This window comes from Lolium perenne, chromosome 7, assembly GCF_019359855.2.
Source record: "Lolium perenne isolate Kyuss_39 chromosome 7, Kyuss_2.0, whole genome shotgun sequence".
In the NCBI taxonomy this organism is placed as follows: Eukaryota; Viridiplantae; Streptophyta; class Magnoliopsida; order Poales; family Poaceae; genus Lolium; species Lolium perenne.
Genome location: NC_067250.2, coordinates 125,313,111 through 125,328,084, shown reverse-complemented (window position 1 = coordinate 125,328,084; position 14,974 = coordinate 125,313,111). Strand labels below are relative to the sequence as shown.

General features: G+C 44.7%; 1 protein-coding gene across 1 annotated transcript; it reads right to left on the bottom strand.

Moving 5' to 3' along the window:
* Nucleotides 1–12,885: 12,885 nt before the first annotated feature.
* Nucleotides 12,886–14,671, bottom strand: LOC127318471 (homeobox-leucine zipper protein HOX27). The gene is made up of 4 exons (XM_051348956.2): nt 14,235–14,671; nt 13,814–14,154; nt 13,649–13,728; nt 12,886–13,540 (listed from the first exon to the last, which is right to left on the bottom strand). The coding sequence occupies exons 1-4, from the start codon at nt 14,458–14,460 to the stop codon at nt 13,177–13,179; spliced, it is 1,011 nt and encodes a 336-aa protein (XP_051204916.1). The 5' UTR covers nt 14,461–14,671; the 3' UTR covers nt 12,886–13,176.
* Between the last annotated feature and the right edge of the window lie 303 nt (nt 14,672–14,974).

The window sequence follows — 14,974 nt, the reverse complement described above, 5'->3', positions numbered from 1 at the left end:
GAGGATATTCATGAACAGCCCCTTGCTCATCCTGTACCGGCGCCGAAAATTGTCGGCATGTGTTGCCTCGTCGGCGAAGTAGTCGTTGTGCAGCATGGCATGCCCCTCCATCCTCTGCCGGGGCTTCGACTTCCTTCTTCCCGGCCTTGATCCTCCGCGGCGCGACCTCTTCCTCTTCTCCGCCTCAGCGTCAAGCATGTCCTGGAGGGACGCGATGATCAGCAAATGCTCCCGCAGGTCGTTGTCGAAGGCTTGCTCGTCCTCCAGCAGCAGGGCAACCATCTCATCGTCGCTGTCCATGGCTAAAGCAAAATCAATGGTTAAAATTGTGCCGAGGCAGACGACGCAACAAACAGCGGCCAATCGTGCCTACCTGGCAAGTCGTCGAGCACCTTCTGTGCGCGGAGGTGGGGCGGATTTGATGACGCGTTCTGGGACGCGCTGGCGACGCGGCGGCGGCGCCACGACCGGCGGGAGCCCCAGCCGCGACAACGGTGCCGACTCTCAGCAGAGATCAGACGCCCAAATGGCCGGGAAATCCAGCGGCGGCGGTGGGGTGGGAGGCGCGGGAAGGAAGGAGCGACGAGAAAAGAGGCGCGAACCAACGGTTTATGCAAATAGTCGCCGACATGTGGGAGCCCGCCTCGCTTTTCGTTGTGTCCGGCGTCCCCGGTGCGTCCCCTGTGGGACGGGGACGGGCTCGGGGCGCCAGACACCGTATCGGGCCGCGCCGGACAAAAAATGGGCTTTGGGGGACGCGGCTGGAACGCATTTTCTGTCCGGCGCGCCCCAAATCCCTTTGGGGGACGCTTTGGGGGACGCGACTGGAGATGCTCTTAGTCCATAGGGATTGTCATTAGTTACCAAAACCACACATGGGGGCTCCATGCACTTTCAATCTCCCCCATTTTGGTAATTGATGACAATCTCTTTGAGAGGGTATATATAAGGAATTTAAGTAACAAACAAGTTGAATATATAGAGCAAACTCCCCCATAATATATGCATGTGTGAATGATCTTGACTTTCATTGCATATATTGGCATTCAAAGCCTAGTGGAGTTTCCTCTAAATATTCAACTATGCAAAGCAACAAGATGCAATGCAATAAAGGCACATGCTTAAGCACAAAGCAAAGACATAACCAAATTCCCTTAAACCCTCCAAACTTCTCCCCCATTGGCACCAATTGCCGAAATGGGTTAAAAATTTAGAAGGCCAATATAGTGGGAGTTCCTCCATAGCGTGTGCATTTCTCATAATTTGAGTGGAATCAAATGCATGTATCCAATGACGAATATTCGGAAGGAATCACACTATAGATAAGATCAAAGATTGCAAAAAGATAACAGAGTCAAGAAGCTTCAACAAATGAAGCAAGCAACCAAATGAACCACAAAGAATATACCAAAAGAAAGATAGATATTATGATAAGATCAAGAAGATTGCTCTAAATAATATGAGGAAGCTCCCCAAGGTTTGTGCACAAAACTAGACAATTTGCATTGAAGTATAAAGTGCACAAACATGGAATCATCACTCCCATAATATCATTCAAAACAAAAGATACCAAGTGAATCAAACTATAATGATCACCACAAAATAGTGCCTTAAATAAAATGAGGAAGCTCCCCAAGGTACATGTATAAATTAAAATGTTGCATTTGAATACAATATGCATAACATGGAATCCTCACTCCCTCATTACCATTTAAAGCACGGACATTTGCAATAGATCATAGATAGAAAATTAAGCTTAACACTTGCAACAAACAAATGGTTGAGCAACAAGTAAGAGGCACCATAATAAAAGGCTCAACCAAGAGGATATGTGAAAGGCATGATAAAGCATATTATAAGACTATTACAAGGATGAGCAAAAAGCATCATCATAGTCTTCAATGAATTATATTGCTTAGCATGACCAATCAACATGCAACAAATAAATATGATATCGAATGGAGATGTATCATCTCTTATGTGTATAAGTTTCTCTAAGTGGGCAATATCACAAAGATATTTATCCACAAAGAAACATGCACACACAAAATAGATACACAAGAAATATAGCATGATATCCAAGACGAAGTCATGCAATATATCAATAAGAATTTTTGCTTAATAGCACGGCCAAAGACTCAATTTTATCTTATTGTATATTCATGAACTTCAACCACAAACATATAAAATACATCACAAATATCAACAAGGGATAGAAGATAGTTGGGATGCATTGAGAAAGGAAACAAGTATCACAAATGAAGATACCAAAAAGAGATAACTCAATTTGCACTTTCATCGATATTGCACATGTGAGAGGTTTGAGGAATTGATATGCAATAAAATTGCTAGATAGACATAGTTGGGATGGATGAATCATGAGCATGATTTAATATACTTCCCAACAAATGCACTCATCTCAAATTACTCACATTCACAATAAAGAGGTTTCATTAAGACTTTTCCAAGAAGCACAACATTTGCAAATCAAGAGATTCATGCCAAGATGCAACCACATGGTTGGATGCTAGAAAAATATGCATGAGATGATACTTGTTACCGAGATAGCATTGGTGTGGATGTAGTAGATATGTGTTTGTTGACCATCCTAGCTTGCCTCAAGTTACCATTGAGTCACCATTTCTTCCCAAGAGTGAGACAAGCATCCAATGCATGTCCATTGTACCTAACATAAAGGTAAGTACAAAATGGTCCCCAAACTATTTGGGTCCGAAGTAGTTAGACATACTACAACATATAGGACAAACTCCACAATACTATGTGCCTATAGATATGAAATTGAATTTCATGCACATCTTAGCCAAATTAGGATTTGATGGAGTTTATCCTATATATTGGATCAAAGAAAGTAACACATGCCATAAGATATACATATATTAAATATGCATGCACAATACTTTCAAGAACCAAAGGAAGATACAATTTGGACAAACCACCAAATAAATCAAGAGACAATGGTTGTCCAACTTATATCAAAGAATCAAATCAACACAAGATTCACTCCAAAGACTTATTTCATTATAAGAAGCTAATTAAACCTAAACACAAAGGAATGAGATAACCAACTCTCAAGAGAGCAAGGTTCCAACAAATAAACCAAACCCTCGACACTTTTTATGATGGCACAAAGTACCAAAAAAAAAATTTATGTCTCCCAAAACCAAATTTTCGATAATGATCAAGAGACGTTAAGCATTCTAACAAATATAGGAGAGCTCCCCCAAGATTAGTGCATTATCTAGGATTTCGCATATGAATACAAAATGCATAAAAACTAGGATCATCACGCTACCTATATCTACTAAAAAAGCTAAGAAAGTTTGAATAGACAAATTAGATTCATAAGATGCAAGGAAGACACATGGGAGTCAAAGTACAACAAATTCATGGCAATAGATAAGGCAATTTAAACACAAGAGCCAATGTAAATATGATCAATAAATCTCTACCTCATAAAAGATTGCCAATTGCCCTAGGACAAGTGGTATTAGGAAATATTTCCCGGTGGTAGTTTGTAAGTATACATAAGATCATATTTACACCAAATAAAGCATATGGTAAAGGATAAGATTTAACCATCATGCAAAGAGAGTTTCCTGATAGCTTCAATTAGTCATACCAACAAGCAAAGCAATTAATAGTATTCATACCAACATGCAAAGAAATTAATAGTATTCATACCAACATGCAGGACAATTAAAAGTATTCATACCAACATGCAAAGCAATTAATAGTATTCATGCCAACATGGAAAGCAATTAATAGTATGACTTGAAGCACATGGTTTTTCAAAAATGTATTGAGGGATATGTTGTGAAAAACCATGACAAGAAAAACTTTCACAAATAAGATCCACAAATATATTAGTAATGAAGCCATTTAAGCAAATTGAAGCTTGTTTTGAGCAAACATGCCACATATGAGAGAGATAATTTACAATATCAATTCTATGTGACACAACCTCAAATGTTCACATTTTCTAGGCTTGTAATATGCACAAAGGTTATTACTCCCCCATAATGTGATAAGGAATTTATTTTTACAAGAGGCAAATAAGATCCAACTAGAGATATTAATGGACATTAGAATTTGAATTTCTCATGAAGATGACATACCACATAGAGACTAGATAATCTTGCAATATCAATTCTAAGTGATATTCCTCATAAGAGCCATATAAGATACAACAAGATGCAAAGAGGCTCCAACACAAACACCAATACATGGTGTGCAGCCCAACATGCATAGACTTGATTTCTCAAGAAAAGCAACTAGGAAGCACAACATATACAAACACATGTTAGGAACAAAACTAACACATGCAAAGGGGCGAGTAACTTTCAATATAAATGAGTTGAGCACATGTTACCGCAAGGAGGAACATTGGGTATATGATAGAAGTAAGATAACCAAAAGACTTGACTTGAGATAATATAAATGATGAAGATCCCTTAATTCTTCATGATGTAGCCAAGTCTCCAATGCCCTCCAACAAGCACCTATTGACCAAGTTTTGTATTGTTGGTCCCCAACTAAGTTGGGTCCTAAAAGTTTAGTCACAATAGGCTTGGCAACCCAAATGGTTCTTTTCTTGACACCACTTTGAGCACCAACAAATTTGGCAAACACATTGCAACCCTCATCCTTACGAAGAGAATAAACATCATCAATGGTAATAGAGTTGGATGAGGTACCAATAGTGCAAAAGGAGGAGATGTGGCCCTTCTCACGGCATATGTAGCAAGTTTTTTTCTTCTCCTTCTTCTCACTAGATTTCTCCACAATGGGAGCATTGGCTTGTTTCTTCTTGGGAAGTGGCATTTCTTCAACTTGAGGTTGAATATGAGTTTGTACTTGAGGTCGCTTCCCTTTTTGCTTCTTCTTCAAAGGGCAAGATCTAACATGGTGCCCTTCAATTTTGCACTTGAAGCAAACAATCTTGGCCGGGTCTTTGACTTGTACTTGGCCCTTCTTGTTGTTGTTGTTGTTGTTGTTGTTGTTGTTGTTGTTGTTGTTGTTGGACTTGTTCTTGTTGTTGGATTTGAATCCAAGTCCACTCTTGTCATTGGGGGATTGTTGCACACTTAACATCGTGTCAAGTTTGCATTTCCCTTCATGACTCTTTACCAAGTCATTCTTCAAAGAAGTGACTTGAGCCTTGAGCTCTTTGATTTCCTCTACATGGTTAGTAACAACACAAGTACTAGAGGAAGTAGAACCTTCATTGTTAGAGCAAGAAGGCAAGGAAGATAATTCATCACAAGATTTAGCAATATTATGAGTGGATGAATTACTAGGACTATCACATGGCAATATAACATTTTGAGTAGTAGTGCTAGTACCCATATGAGGCTCACAAGGTGTTGCCTTAGATATGATAGCCTCATGAGCTAACTTTAGCCTATCATGAGAGTCTAGAAGATCCTCATGGGAGCTAGAAAGCTTTCCATGATTTTCTTCCAATTTCCCATAATTGCTAGTTAGCAAATCAAGTTGATCCCTTAGCTCAACATTTTCCTTCAAGATAGATGCTTCACAAGAAGTAGAGTTAGTAGCACAAGCGTCATTATTAATAGCAATAGGAGAAGGCAAGTTTGCATGCTCTTTTAGATACGAATCTTTAAGTTTCCCATGCGATTCGGTGAGTTTAGTGAGTGCACTCTCAATGACCCTTGAGCCATTTTTTAGTTGCTCAAAATCCTCAAGGAGTTTAGCATTAACAAACACAAGCTTATCATTTTTTAGCTTTAGTTCATTTGCCATATCAAGAACTCTATCATGGTTTTCCTTTTCTCTAGACAATTCTAGAGCAAAGGTCTCCTCAAGAGCTTCCTTGGTGGTTTGTTCTTCTTCAAGTTCATCGGTATACTCACGTTCAAGAGCACCCATTTTTATCAATGGTGTTCTCATGCATCCAAATAAGTTTTTGCTCTCAATAGCGGTAGTCAAGATTTCAAAGAAGTGAGAGCAAGCAATTTTATCTTTGCAAATAACCTTGAAAACACTCTTACCCTTATCGCGTAGAGAGACAACCCAATCATCTTCTTCATATTCATCCTCATCCTTATCCCCACGAGAAATATTAGGTTCCATGGTAGGAGGTACCGTGGAATCCTTGGCCATAAGGCATATATGAGAACCGTGAGATAAAGATGAGGAGTTACTTGAGGCTCCTTTCAAGATCTTGTCTTGACCAATATAATCTTTGGTTTCCTCTACATTGTTAGCCACACAACAACTAGAGGAAATAGAAGCATTTTTATCATGGCCACAAGACAAATCAAGCATATCATCATGAGATTTATTCAAGCAACTTACACATGATATGCAAGGACTATCAACACAAGCATGTAAATCATTTCTAGTGCTAGATGTGTTTAAGTCCAAAGATGAAGCATTGCAATGAGATAGAGATGAAGAATCATCAATAGTAAGCTCAATATCAATATTGCAATTTTCATCACCACTCACCATATCATTACCTTGTGTCTTACCACACTTTGGTGAAGTGGATGAAGATGAGAACTCATCACGGCCGGAAGTGGAAGCAATACAATCATCCTCAATAATATTGGACACATCATATTTGTCTTGAAGCTTTGTCCATAATTCATGAGCGCCCCCAAAGGGCATGATTGATGAAGTAACTACATTGTTCACAACAATGGAAAACACATGAGAAGCAAGAGCATCGAGGCAAGAGTTTTTCTCCTCCTCAAGAGAAATTTTTTGAGGATCCTTAGGAGAAGAAAAACCCATGTCAAGAATTTGCTCCATGTCCGGGGAAATACCCCGCAAAATATTAAGCACATAAATTTTCCATAGATCATAATTTGTGCCATCAAATATAAACAAGTTATTGTGCGCTAATCCCCTAACCGACATCTTTACTCTCAAGGCGGTGAAGCCTAAAATGAGAGACCTTGCTCTGATACCAATTGAAAGGACACGGATGTCACCTAGAGGGGGGGGGGGGGTGAATAGGCGGTTTAAAACTTTTACGAGATGGGCTTAACAAATGCGGAATAAAACTAGCGTTTACTTTGTCAAGCCCAAAGCCTATATACTATGGTTCATCTATGTGCGCCAACAACTTATTCTAAGCAATGGTTCACCTATGTGCACCAACAACTTATGCTAAGCAATACAAGCAAGTATGTGATAGCAAGATATATATAACTTCAAGCACGATGGCTATCACAAGGTAAAGTGCATAAGTAAAGAGCTCGGGTATAGAGATAACCGAGGCACGCGGGAGACGATGATTTATCCCGAAGTTCACACTCTTGCGAGTGCTAATCTCCGGTGGAGAGGTGCGGTGGCTTAGTGATCCCGAACGCCACAAGAGGCTCACCTTGAGGTGTGGTTGCTCGATGCACACCAACACCACAAAGGCCTCACCCCAAGATGCGGTACTCACACCACACACCGAACGTCACGAAGGCGCCTCACCTAAATCTCCGGTGACCCTCGCCACAAAGGCCTAGGTCACGGTTCCACTAAGGGATTTCCTTCGAGGCGGAAACCGGGCCTTACACAAAGGTTGGGGCACACTTCCACAACTTAATTGGAGGCTCCCAACAAATCGCCACAAAGGCCTAGAATCCGTCTAGGGTTCCAAGAACCCAAGAGTAACAACTTTCTTGCTTTCACCTCCACGAATCACCGTGGAGAACTCAAACCGATGCACCAAATGCAATGGCAAGAACACCACAAAGATGCTCAAGTCCTTCTCTCTCAAATTCCAACAAAGCTACAAAAGATATTGGGGGAATAAGAGAGGAAGAACAAAGGAATTCACAAAGAACACCAAGATCAAGATCTACAGAGTTCCACTCATAAAGGGATGGATTTGATTGGTAGAATTGTAGATCTAGATCTCCTCTTCCTTTTCCCTCAAAAAGGTTCAAGAATCATTGGAGGGATTTGAGGTAGAGGGAGCTCTCAAAAACTAGCAATGGAGGAGAGCAAAAGGAGAAAGAAGAAGTGGGGAGAAAGAGGAGGAAGAAGGCCTTAAATAGGGGTCTCAGATTTCTGCCCGTTGGGGCCAAAATCGCAACAGGCCGGCAGTGCCGGCCGTAAGCCACCGGCAGTGCCGGGGTGCTCCCGGCGGTAGTGCCGGGGTGTTCCCGGTGGCAGTTCTGGCCCCCCAGTTTTTGCCCAAACACCCGATACGAAAACCTTAAGAACTTTTGCATCCGGACTCCGATTTCAATGATCTTGGGCTCGTTGAAATCACAACAACGAGCTCTACAACAATATGCATAGAAACATCATAGTCCAGCAAAGTAGGATAGAAAGAAATGGATTTTTTTTTACCTATCTATAAACAGCAAACCGGTAAAACCTCCATTATGGAAAACGCAACAACTTGAGTTAGGAAACTCGGATTTAGGTGAAACCAATTTTGTTGTAAAGAAGATGACAAGAGCTACCCCACAAAGATTGAAAAGCTTAAAAACAAGTGGGGTAGGTTTTTCTATGTATTTTAGAGTGAAACCTCTCAATACGAGAAACCGAGAAAAACTCCAATATCGAAAACGCAACATGTGATTCATGCGGAATCCGTTTTCGATGAACTAGAGCTTGCTATGGAAATAAACACAAGCTCTAAATCACCACATGGATAAGATCCAAATAACAACCAAGAAATATGATGCAAGGATGCAAAGGTTTGAGCGCTCTCCGAACGATACGATCGAGTTACTCACTCGAGAGCCCTCTTGATAGTACGGCAACTAAACTATAAAGCGGTCTCCAACTACACTATGAGACCGGTGAGAAAGAAACCCTATCAAGAGCAAACCTTATACTTGCGCATTCCACTTGAGCTCGATGATGACGATCTTGACCTCAACAAGATGGAACGCCTTTCTTGATTGTGCTTGCTTGACGAAGTCTTGTGGATTGCTCCCCCATAATCCACCATGGGAGAGCTTCTTCTTCGGCGCAACTTCACATATCCATGATCACCATATGGATGGCAAGAGTCAAACAAAGGATCTCTTCGAGATGGCTCATCTTGAACTTGCACTTCATTTCTTCATGGCAAGCTTCAAGCTTATGATCTCTTCGAGTTGGCTCATCTTGAACTTGCACTTCATTTCTTCATGGCAAGCTTCAAGCATATGATCTCTTCGAGTTGGCTCATCTTCATCTTCATCTTCAAGACATAATTGACACTTGATATCTTTCATCAAATTCTTCTTCTTGAAACCTTGAAGCCAACATATGGTTCAAGCATTGCCTATGGACAACTCCTACAAATATAACTTAATGCAAACATTAGTCCATAGGGATTGTCATTAATTACCAAAACCACACATGGGGGCTCCATGCACTTTCAGAAGCCCGGGCCTCTTCACAATCTTCCTTGAAGAGATCACCGGAGCACCAACCGCCAAGCCAACTAGGAAGTCTCCCTCCAAGAGTAACAAGCTCACGGTCTCTCACTCGAACAAATCGTGGTGGAGAGCTCAACACTATGCAATGATGCAAAGCAAGAACATTAGAGGTGTTGAAATCCTTCACACTGAAATCCCACCAAAGCAACAAATGCTAGGATGAGATTAGAGAGGAAGAACATAGGAGGAAATCAACAAATGACTCCAAGATCTAGATCCCAAGAGTTCCCCTCACTTAGAGGAGGAATGAATTAGTGGAGGTTGTAGATCTAGATCTCCTCTCTTAGATCCCTCAAGAATGAGCAAGAATCATGGGAGGGAAGGGAGAGGAAGCAAGCTCAAGAGGTTCAACAATGGTGGTCAAAAACATGCTCAAGAACCCTAGAAAACTGTTGGGGAAGAAGCCCCTTTTATCGCCAAACGAAATATGACCGTTTGGGTAGATCTGGGAGTTTTTCGTGCAGCCTGGCGTGAGAGCTGGTCGACCGGGCCAGGCACCGGGACGCCTGGCGTGAGAGCTGGTCCGACCGGGCCAGGCACCGGGAGCCTAGCGTGAGAGCCGGTCCGACCGGGCGTATGACCGGACCAGGCCGGTCCAGACCGGGCCTGAGACCGGACCACGACCGGGTTCGTTCTGTTGACATACTGGACATGCACCGGTTGGCACCAGTCCAGGGGCCGGTTGAAACCGGGCCATCCGGTGGGACGGCCGGTCACACCGGGCGAGGCACCGGGCCAATTATGAAAACATGTTTTACAAAAACCATGATAACTTTTGCGTCCGGACTCCGATTTCGATGATCTTGGGCTTGTTGGAATCAGAACAACAAGCCCTACAACTTTATGCATAGAAACATCACTGTCCACCCACGGAGTAAAAACCACAAGATGAATGATTTGACCTATCTATAAAAGAGACACGGTAAAACCTCCAAGCTCGAAACTGCAATAGAAGATGCATATGGATTCCGTTTTCGATGAACTTGGGCTTGTTGTAAAGCTAGAAACAAGCTCAAGAACCTCACACAGAGAAACACCAAGAAGAAACAATATTTATGGAATGCAAAGCATGCAAAGGGTTGAGCTCCCTAAGACGATGTGATCAAGTTACCCAACCGAAAGCCCCTCTTGATAGTGCGGCTATGTATCCTATAACCCGGTCTCCCAACAACCACCCTGAGACCGGTAAAAGGAAATCCTAGCAAGGCCATACCTTTGCCTTGCGCATCCCGCTTGATCTCGATGATAGCTCTTCAAGCTCCAGTCAAGCCGGAATGCCTCACTTGATCATTGTTGCTTCGTGAAGACTCACAAATGCTCCCCCATACACCATGATGGGAAATCTCCATTGATGCACATCTTCACATGTCCATTATCACCAAAATGGGCGGCAAGCTTCAAGCATATGATCCTCTTGAGATGCTCAATCTTGAACTTGCCCAACTCAACCTTGATGACGATCACCACTTGACGTCATCCTCTCATGGGCTATATGAGATCTCACTTTTGATGCATGCCCATGGAAAGATACCTAACCCACATAGACAACACAAGGGAACATATATGATGGGTTAGTTCATAAAGCATAATTGACACGGCTTACCATACCACATGACTTCTCGTGGCACATTCTTAATGCTTCATGTGTTGACCAAACTTGAATCTATTTTTCACTCTTTGTATTGGTCAACCTTGTATCTTCTCATGCTCTATCATACTATCTTGAGGTGTATATAGAATTCTTCATTTGCTTGCATGCTCTAAATCTTAGTCAACCATAGCTCAACTTATGAGACTATCATGACACCGACTTAGAGCCATAACTTGAATTCTTCACTTAGAATCAAGCACTCAAGATCTTGATCATTCATTGCTTATCACATAAGCTAGAGCATGGCTAATATTGAGTTCCACATAAGAACTCCATCTTCATTTCTTCTTCTTGATCATATCACATATATATATCTTCAAATTGATGATCTTGATGCCAATACACAAGGTACGTATATCTTTATCTTCATGGCATTCATACTTGAATCCAACACATGGAATACAAGTAGTACCTATGGAGTATTCCTTCATATAAACTCAATGAAAACATTAGTCCATAGGGGTTGTCATTAATTACCAAAACCACACATAGGGGCAATGTACCCTTACATATACCTACCTATATGAGCACCTCTGAGAGACCGCGTCCAAGAAATTGATTCGGCGGGTCTTGAGATTGACGATGTCACCACATGCACCTCGCTGTCGACGGGAACGTCGTCTCCCAATGAAGAATATTCCGTCTTTATGAGACGCCAAAGTGTCAAATCTAGGATTTAAACTCTGGCGGGCTAGGGTGCCACTGGCGTCCTAACCATCCAACCACAGGTTGGTTCTCATTCTTTTTCTCATTTCTTTTCTCCCCTACACCCATGCCCATCCGTGCGGCCCCCCATCAAGCCGCCCCTCCATCCGGTGCTGCCGCCCTCGGGGATTGTTCTCCTAAACAGGCAGGCTACCACCATAGTTGTTACGCCGTGTCTGCCCACGACGCCTTGTCAAAAGAACACCCGCTCTGCGCTGATTAGAGTGTGGGGGTTTCCATAAAATGTTCAAGGGCATGCTAAAATTGCTCTTAAACAGCGCAAAGTGGGTGTTCTTTCCATCAAAAACATGATGAAAAGGACAATGTGCTACAATTCCACGTCCTCCCTGTAGAGGAAAGTTGTTCGTTTTCATTTTTACATTTTGCGGACATTGTAGTGGCTCCTAGATACGTATGAAAACAATTTATTGTAGGGCCCCAAAATTCTTATTTTTAGCACTTCAAAAGTTTTGAAAAAAAGATTTACAGAGGAAGGACACACATGTATGTGCGTGCCAATTTTTATAGTCAAATTTAAATTATACTACCTTAGCTAAAAATAACAAATTTCAAATGAATAATGTGAAGGAAACTTTATCTTCTCTGCTTTCAAAATAACAAGTTTAATCGAGGTAGTATTCCATGAAATTTCCTTTGGACATGTTGTAAATACGCCGTCTACTTTTGTCATTGTTCTCGAAGTTTCAACCTTCACGAGCTATAGAGCAACCTTCACATCTTGGGACTGGAGAGCGTCATAATTGCACAAATCTGCTCTGCCGTGAACGACTGCGCTTCATAAATACAGTGAAATAAGAGCAATTCCAATAGTACAGTCAACTGCTGGCTATAACAAGATGCCATGTCACTTGTAAAGCTATACTAATGGAGTACTTTACTAATATATGGTCCACATTTCACTCTCACAAAGTGCCTAGGAGCACGTGCAAGAGCTGGCTATTACATAGTAGCCCACCTCCCTTCTCTCTCCTCTTCTCTCTCTTCCAACTCATCTAAAATATATTATTTAATGCCTTATAGTCAGCTGACTGGACTCTATTGTACTTGCTCTAAGTAGTGGCTTCCTGTCTTTGGCAGCAAAAGTTAAAATGCAACCTGCCTTTTTTACTTCGCACAGGGAGTACAAGTTTTTAACGGCAGTAGGAATCAGTGACCAGTTGGTTAACACCTCTATCTGGTCTTAAAAAACGGAATTAAACAGAGAAATCGGTAAACAAATTGAGGTCAATTCTCTACTGAAGCAGCTTCGTCTCTCCGCATCCCAGCCGTCCAAGTAACGGCGACGGACGGCCTCGGAACCCCAAAAAAACTCTCACGAGAACCAAGCAACGAACGAAGCAAAATAAGCGGCGGAGCCAGGAAACGGCGGGTTATTTACAAACAGTTGCTCGCCGGCGGCGGCGGCCGCGGCTGCGGGGCCAGCGGGAAGCCTCGTGGCGAGGCGAAGAGCGCGGCGAAGGACGATGGCCGTTGCTCGGGCGCGGCGGCAGCGGCAGCGGCGTTGCTTGCCCTGGCCACGGGGCTGGAGGTAGTGGAGGCGGCGGGGTTGGAGGCGACGCGCTCGCACGAAGGGCACATGGAGAGCGTGGTGGCCGGGAGGTTCATGTAGAATGGCTGCGCCGTCTTGAGCGCGCGCAGCTCGGAGAGCTCCTTGTGCAGGCGGCGGTTCTCCTCCGTGAGCGTGTCGCAGCAGCGCTTGAGGTACTCGCAGTCCACCTCCGTCTGCTTCAGCTTCGTCCTGCGCGCGCGGGACGTCGCCGGAGAAGAAAATGTTAGAGGAGATTTATCTACGTGGAGCGGGTTTCAGTCGAACCAAGGATGATGACACGGAGATTTGTTTCTGTACCTGGCTCTGCGGTTCTGGAACCAGACCTCGACTTGGCGCGGGCGGAGGTTGAGCTGCTTGGCCAGCGCCACCTTCTGCTTCTGCGAAGCGTGAAAGTCGTCAAGACCACTGGATTGAGCGAGAGAGAAGTTTGGATTATTTTTTCATGGACAGATGGATGCTTACGGGGTTAAGTGTGCTGTGCTCCTTGAAGCTCTCCTCGAGGAAGGCGGACTGGTCCTTGGAGAGGCGCAGCTTCTTGCGGGCGGAGGCGCCGTCGTCGTCGTCGCTGGCGCGGGAGGACGAGCGCTCGCCCCCGGCCTGCGCCGCCGCCGCCTCCAGCCGGCCGTGCGCGGAGAGGTCCAGCGGGAAGGAGCCGCCGCTGTCGTTTGGCGAGGAAGAGAAGGCCGCGGTGGCCCCGCCGTCTTCGTCCTCCTCCTCCCGCTCCTCCGTCCCCGCGGCGCCCGGCGCCACCGACGGCGTCCGGTTGACGTCGAACCCACGTTGTGCGGACGGTTCCGAACGCCCTGCCGCAATTAAACAAGGACTGCAGGGTCACGACATTTTCGCGTGCACGCAGGTCGATAGCAGGTACCCGCCCACTCACCAGTCTCGGAAGGCCACCGGAGCCCGAGGGTCGAGACGAGGCTGAGCCGGACGGACGGCTCCGGCGAGGCCGCGGCAGCCCACCATCCCGCTCCGGCCGTCACCTCCCTCCTCCGCTTCTCGCCCTCGTCACCCGTCCCAGCACCGACCCCGAGCCCGAGCAGGAGCTCCGGCGCCCTCCCCGCGTCCGCCACGGCGGCCTCCCCAAGGCTCAGCCCCAGCTCCATCACCCAGCTCCCAGGATGTAGTAGCGGCAGCAATGGAGGTCAGTTAGCTAGGTGGGAAGGGGAGTGGAGGAGAGGCTCGGCGAGAGTGGGGGGAGTGGGGCTTTGACCACGACTGGAGCAGGAGGACAGCGGTTTGACGAGCGCACGTGAGCGACCCCGGCAAAAGGGAGCAGGCAGGGGAGATCGAATCATGAGGACAGGATTAAACAAAAACACGACCCCGGCATGGCATGGCATGGGATGGGAGCCGCTTGGATTCTGCGGAGGAGCAGTGCAGCAGCATGGGCCGGGGCCGGGGTAATAATTATGTTAATCATCACCGGGGAGCGCGACGTAGTAGTATCTTTCTTCCCCTTTCGCGACTAGCGCCCACGATCTTTACAGGAAAGCTGGTGCCGCAGGCTGCCCGCCTCGCCGATGCACCGTCCCGTCCGTGCTCGTCGTCGAACATGGGTGGCTGTATTTTCTCGGGACGCGTACAGAGGTTTCGTCTCTGGTGTTGTGGACGAACATG

What these genes read in the sequence shown, in the direction of transcription:
- LOC127318471 (XM_051348956.2), bottom strand. Translation starts at nt 14,460, where the DNA reads ATGGAGCTGGGGCTGAGCCTTGGGGAGGCCGCCGTGGCGGACGCGGGG. An exon ending in AGCACAGCACACTTAACCCC is followed by an intron (nt 13,729 to 13,813) that starts GTAAGCATCCAT and finishes CACGCTTCGCAG; the next exon opens with AAGCAGAAGGTGGCGCTGGC. An exon ending in TTCCAGAACCGCAGAGCCAG is followed by an intron (nt 13,541 to 13,648) that starts GTACAGAAACAA and finishes CCGCGCGCGCAG; the next exon opens with GACGAAGCTGAAGCAGACGG.